This window comes from Cryptomeria japonica, chromosome 4 (genome assembly GCF_030272615.1).
Source record: "Cryptomeria japonica chromosome 4, Sugi_1.0, whole genome shotgun sequence".
NCBI classification, from domain to species: Eukaryota; Viridiplantae; Streptophyta; class Pinopsida; order Cupressales; family Cupressaceae; genus Cryptomeria; species Cryptomeria japonica.
The window spans coordinates 368,533,643-368,540,424 of NC_081408.1; the positions used below are offsets into that span (position 1 = coordinate 368,533,643).

Sequence of the window (6,782 nt, forward strand, 5' to 3'; positions counted from 1 at the left end):
CAGACCGATAAATCTACAGCTTACAAGTACAATTAATGCAACTCTTGGTACTTCCAAAAAGCCTTTTGATACACACAAATAGATGAGAACATAGTGCACTATAGCAATTCAGACAAAATAACCAAAACTTGTATGAATGAACTGTTAGATACTTGTAACGGTGAACTTTCCTAAAAAATTAAAGCTATGCATAGAGGATAGCATGTCACACACAGTGAATAACAGTTGAATGGATCTAAGTCCACATCCTCACTCCCAGATTAAAGAAAATTCAAAACCATCCATTTGTATCTTTGCAATACATCAGAAATAACACATGAACCCAAATTTCAAAGTCAAGAGACTGAAAGACATAGAGATCAGCCATGATAGAGAGAGGAGATAATGGCATACAGGGAGCATCAAAATTTCACAAGAGTAAAACACGTGGAAGAGTAATGTAAGAGTAAGAACAAGTGGAAAATATCCATGAGATATGCTCATGGTTTTGGTTCACATCGACTTTTCCTGTTTCAAAATCCTAGTTCAAGAGAATTGCTTTAGCAATTCTAGCACTGTTCATATGTCTACAAACTCAAAAAGAAATGAAACAACAGAGAAGCAGTATGTATACAATCTTTTAGAATCAGATCTTATATGATCTCCTAAGAAAGATTGTGCTGTGAAAGACAGTTTGTTCAATCTGCTGCCTTCCCTTTCTAGGCTTATTCCTGCTGTACCGTTTTGTGACCTCTATTTCTTGGGCCTTACGCCACCTATTTCCACCAGCAACTAAAATCAACAGAATTGTCAGTGCCACTACAGTAGCTAGAACTGTTGAATTCTCCTCATCTTCTGCAACAATTTGATCATAAGGTTCTGGATGAACATAATGTTTTACATCAATGCTAAAACTGGTAGGTTCTTCACTAGGATAGACGGGTACAGTAGATGAATTCCCTTGAATTATCTGATTGGTTTCATCTTTACTGGCTTGATCAGTATCCGCAGTGGCAGTCTTACTCGTATTGGAGTAACTAGAAGAGGAATCGACCAGCTTACCCACAAATGCAATAGTTTCAGCTGCATCATGATTCAGTCCTGATTGGGCTAAACGAAGACAGGCTATCTCCAATACCCGGCTAGCATCCTCACCGATTTCATCTTGACAGACTTCACCATTGGAACAATTTATCTTTGAGTTCATCTCACCACTAGTCCTGTTGAAGATGCTAAGAAATTAATATCAATTTTGTAGGAAATTGGAGCTCCTGGATCAAAATACAAAATCATTTATGCAAAAAAAAAAGAAAGATAAAAAGAGAATGAGGTAGCTCACCTCTTCTCTCCTTTCGATGGAGTGGAGAGGATCTCTTTCTTTACATCGCAACCTGCAACAGCTAAAACTTCCACAGCTCCATCAGATTTCGAATGTGGCAAACAATCCCTGTCAGGCAACCTAATCTCCTCATTTTTTTTGAGTTCAGCAATTCGAGGGATTTCATCACAGTCCCTTTGTAGCTGACAAACAACTTTGCTACTCAAGGAATCTGACACAAATAATAGAAAACTATCAGATTATGATTGAGGAATAATGGAGTATTCATCATAATCCAGTCCACCATCTATACCTTTCGATTGAAGACGATTTAATCCTCCATGGTGGTGCTCCTCAAAAGTTTCTAAACAGTGTGCGTGGCCCCAAACATCAGATTTAATCATCTCATTTCCTGCAAGATGAGACTGGCGGTTAACCTCTGAAAGGCTAGTCCTGAAATCAGAACTATCAACCTCAATAGTATGGTCTTTTAGCTCGTTGCACTGCTTTAATTCAGGTTCAATTGCAGATTTTAAGAGTATTTTTGTATCATCCTTCAAATCCTGAGACAAGTATTGAGAAGCATTGCATCCACTATCAGGCCAAGAAAGGCCTGCGTTCTCACCATTTTCAGTTGCTAAGTTATCTTCTCTTTCTTCAGCCTGTTTTAGCTCCTGCAGGTGAAATACCCGGCTAGCATCCTCGCCGATTTCATCTTGCATTTGTTCAACCTTTCGAATTTCTTGCACCAGTGCAAGAGTAGCAGTGCTGGACTGTCTCACTGTTTGTCTATTTTCTTTTTCTCTTTCTTCAGACTGTTGTAACAAGAAGAAGAACCCTTTTATTTTCTGTGATAAACTCACTCTTTCTGTAAGCGGCAGAGGGTTGTTCATATGGGCACTGTGATGATGCACAATACTGGAGCCCAAATAATTATTATCCAGCACCAGCAGGTCAAATCCAGAAGTCACGGTGACCGTGACCAATACAAGCAACATAAATAGAGGTAACATCATCTTGCGAATGACAGACCTACAGCTTTTGAATCCAACAGTGCTTGTGTTAATTCTATGGGCGAGCAGGAGCAGAGAATTGGGGTTGGGCTCTGTTGTATCATTTGGTTGTTTTGATTCTTGATCCTCCAGACTAGGTGAGTCTTGGGCTAATTGAGGACCGTGGGACTCATTGACATAATCTTCATTGACTTGAGATTTTTCTCCATTGTAACCCTGATCTGCCTCTGTCTCTGCCTCTGCCTCAGACTCTGCCTTTGCCCTGGACTCTTCTTCTGATCTTTGGATGTCAACAATAGGCCGGAGTTTGTGTATGGAAAATCCAGGGGAGTTCTTTCCATACCTTAAAAATGTAGGCCTGGGAGCACATGGGTTGTGGAGTGGATGATAGGGAGCCACTCCTCCAGCTTGAATTATCAGGGGACTTGTTGAATGATCATCAGGGGATTGTGCTAGATTTGCTCCTTCATTCTGGGGACTTGAGTGATCAGGGGATTTTGCACCAAATTCCATTGTTATAAAATCATCCTCATCCTCTTCTTGCTCACTGTTTTCTTCTTCTTGTTCATCCATGAATGTTTTTACCTTCATCTTCAGATCCTGGAGAACTTCGTGTAGAGACTCGGCATGCCAATTCATCATTGAACCAAAAGCTATTAAACACGAGAGAAAAATAATGTCTTCTTCTGCGCGGAAAGTATCACGAGCCATCTTAAACCAGTCTTTAACAAGCTTTGTCTGCTCAAGATTTTCACAGCACAGAAATGATTAGAAATGATCGCTCGTTCGTTTTGGTCAACATATTTATAACGTAGGCTCCTATGTAAAATGTAGGCTTTGTTTTTTTTATTTAACCCCACATCATTGGGAGGGTGGTCTTGTGTGATTCATCCCATGGCAATACGAGAAGCTAAGTAACATAGCAGTATGTTAAATTAAAAAACATCAAGGTTACTATCACATACTTATATTATTTTCTATCTATCTTTTATGAATAATAGTAGGTTCAGCTTTTTTTAATTTTGTTTTAATATGAAATGTTTTAGTTTTATAAAGTTTTATTTAAATAGGTAATTTTCTTAATAAAAAATAATTTATAAAATTAAATTTAGAGATTATTTTATGATGTTTTTTAATTCAAATTAGATTTCAAAATTATTATTAATATTTCAAATAAAGTTTGTTAAAGTCATTTATAAGAAATAGATTTTGTGGTTATTTGTTTTCTTATAACTATTTATTTTTTCACATAACTTATTTACATATGCTCCTTATAATATTAGATATGAATTTTATTTTAGACATTTTGGGGAATTTGTAATAAAATAGAGATGGAGAATGCTACTATGGTTTGTGGAGAGAGATATGAATAAGCGTGCGTTTATTCCTTTGGATGGAGCCCACAAAATGCTTAGTATTCACTTATAATTATTCTAATTGTGTTTCATTCATTATGCTTTAGTAAGCTCATCTTTCTTATCCTTTGCATAGTTATAGACACTAAATCTTGCAATTATGTAATTTATTGCATTTTGGCAGTTGGACCAAAGTTTAATGTGGATATCTTGAAATATTCACATCTCATTTTCTTATAATTCTTGTTCATAATAAATTTAGAAATATGCACTACCCTTGATCCTATTGGCATCTCTCGATACATGAGAGTGCACCCTGGCCTTCTTCTCCTACTTTAGTTGCTCAATTTTGTACAAAAAATATAGCTAAATCCAAAGAAGGCCTATCAATTATAAGTTTATTTTTATTCAATTGGAATTGTAACCATTCAAGAGCTATAGAATCACTATCAATGGTACATTGTTGGAGAGGAGAGTGACGAAGTTATTGTTGATCATTTATTCCATTCACTTTGTACTCATTCTTACTGTGAGCATCTCTAAATGATTGTTCTTTTTGTATTTACTCAATTGAAGGAACCCCTACTACAATCTCTTCTATGCTTTCTCAAAAGGATCAATAGATTGAACTTGATTTGTTTTCTCAGTAACCTTTACATGCTAATCCTTTCCTTCTTTGATAACAACATTATCATCCTAGGTAGGAGAAGAAGGAGGAGCATTCATATGAGAATTCACTTGTACTATTAGTTTCTCATAAATTTTATTGATTCCCCTCCAAGGATGGAGGTTCAAATCAATAGTAACTTCCTTAGGGAAATTTCAATTGGGCTGGGATATGAAAGAAAATGGGATAAGTGACAAGAATGGAGAAAGGAAGGGGCATAGAGATATGGTAGTTGGGATGGTAGATATGGAGGAGACTTGAACAACAAAAGTGATAGTCACAAACTTTTGGGGAAGTGTGGATGATGGTATTGGAAGAAAGGAAAACAAAGTTGAAGAAATGGGAAGAGAAATGATGGAAAATGGTAGCAAGGTGGACTCAAGGATATAAAGTGGTATGGTAGAATTCATAACCTCAATATTTTTATTTAAGAGGCATAATGCCTTGACTAGTAGAAACAACCTCTTGTGTGGAGTAGAGATTAGAGGTGGGTGGAGAAGATATAGAACCATGGATAGGTGAAGTAGTTGTAAGAACCCACCCCAGGTGGACTCTTGCAAACACAAATTTTATGCCTTGTTTAATTGCTTTGGGTTTATCAAATCCTTTCTTGTTTGATTTGATTTATTGAGATGTCAGGCAATATTTATAAATACAAATAACATTTACCAATTATAAAATATAATAATGCATCAATAATGAAATAGCAGTCTCAAATCTGATTACAATTTCCTTAGATACAATAAAGACTCAAATCAAATTAATTTTCTTTTGCAAAACAATACAAATGTACTTGGAAATTGATATCTATCATTGTAGGTCTGAAACTGTATCACGACAAATTTTGGAAGTGTGTAACTAGCAATCTAGAAAATGTTTCTCAGCAAACTTCATAGCAGCATACTGGCAAATTCTGGGAATGTTCACAACAATAGAAACCCTCTAATAATATCGATGAAACGGCACCAACCAAGCACATCACTATAGAAATCACTGTAGTGGATTATTGTAGGGAATTACTATAGTGTTTTAGTGTAGCGCAGGTACTGTTCACGTGTCACTGTAGCAGCGAACACAAAGCTTGAAATTTGATCGCTAATGGCTGCTAATGATGAATCTTCAAGTCTGCACTTTATAGTCCTTCAATAATCTTCAAACCCTAGGTAAATTCTTTACCTTTAAGCCCAAATAGAACTTATGGATTAAGCTCTCTTGAATGCCAAATTCAACGGATATTTCACCACCTCAAATGGCTGCAACACTAAAGAATGTATCGTTCTTCAATGGCTCAAAGATTGAAACCCTTGGCTTCCTCCTCTCAAACAATTTCATCAAAACAAATGCTCAATAGAATGAAATCGGTTTTGGATTGAAGACTTATATACTCCTCATAAGTTTGATTTCCAAGGAAAAGCATTTAAATAACATTTAAAATGTTATTTCATTTCATACTTAGGAAATCTTTTAACATTTAATTAATATTGGACCCACATACTTAATTGAATAAATAGCCCCCTTTTAATGATGAACATGAACCTTTCTTTATGAAATAATAATAACTTACAATATAACATTAAATGGCCTCATAATAAAATTTATTAGTAAAGTTATCACTTTATCAATAATCAAATAAGCATAACTCCATGATTAATCAATATTTCTTCATTATGTCTGCACCAAGGAGTTGACCATTTTATCATCTGTCCAACCCACTGACTTACTAAAAATAGAAAGGGTCCCTCTCGATCATTTCTTGACTTACTAAAATAGTAAGTATATGAAATTGAGCCCAAACAAAGTCTAATCTAATCCAAACAAAGACCAAACTAGAACATACTGAATTCTGGAGAGGACAAGAACCTCCATTAACCAAGCCTCTACCTCAGAAGACCCTCTATCCATAATTATTAGCCTACGAGGGTCAGAATGATAGGCTAATCACTCAAGAATAGGAACGAGCTAAAAAGGGGACATTACAGTCTGCCCCTCCTGAAATTGCTTTGGATTGCAAATAAACTCCTCCACCTGGATCCCAAGACAAAACCTATGCAATGTCCCTGCTGTCACCAAACAACTCCTATAACATTGGCACATCGAACTGAACCTACTGAATCAACTCATCCTCACCATCAGGTGTCAATGGAGTAAGAGTCTCGAGTGGAAGCAACTCAAAACATTGATCTTGTTTGCTTCCAAACTTAGCACAAGATATGTTGTCATACAAACTGTCTATCACATGTGCCACTAAACCATGCATATAAAATAAATCATGTACATGAAAACTTGAAATGAGACTACTAATGATCCACACCATGTACATGCAGTAATACTCCCCAGTGAATGCAAACCAGAACCTTGATGCACACAAAGGATCCCTCAACATACTAGCGAGTGTCCAACATAATATACCAAGATCCCAAATCTAGGAAATAAATCTTCCATGTAAACCT

The 6,782-nt window shown here is 36.1% G+C and overlaps 1 protein-coding gene across 2 annotated transcripts; it reads right to left on the reverse strand.

Annotated features, from left to right (window-relative positions):
* Positions 1–313: 313 nt before the first annotated feature.
* LOC131047198 (uncharacterized) lies at positions 314–3,097 on the reverse strand. Of its 2 annotated transcripts, XM_057981069.2 has the most exons (4): positions 1,923–3,097; positions 1,611–1,709; positions 1,319–1,529; positions 314–1,199 (listed from the first exon to the last, which is right to left on the reverse strand). In XM_057981069.2, exons 1-4 carry the CDS (start codon positions 3,019–3,021, stop codon positions 626–628), a joined length of 1,983 nt encoding a protein of 660 aa, XP_057837052.2. In that variant the 5' UTR covers positions 3,022–3,097; the 3' UTR covers positions 314–625. The 2 variants fall into 2 exon arrangements, with proteins under 2 accessions (XP_057837052.2, XP_057837044.2); XM_057981061.2 differs by having other exon boundaries at positions 1,611–3,097.
* Positions 3,098–6,782: the final 3,685 nt, after the last annotated feature.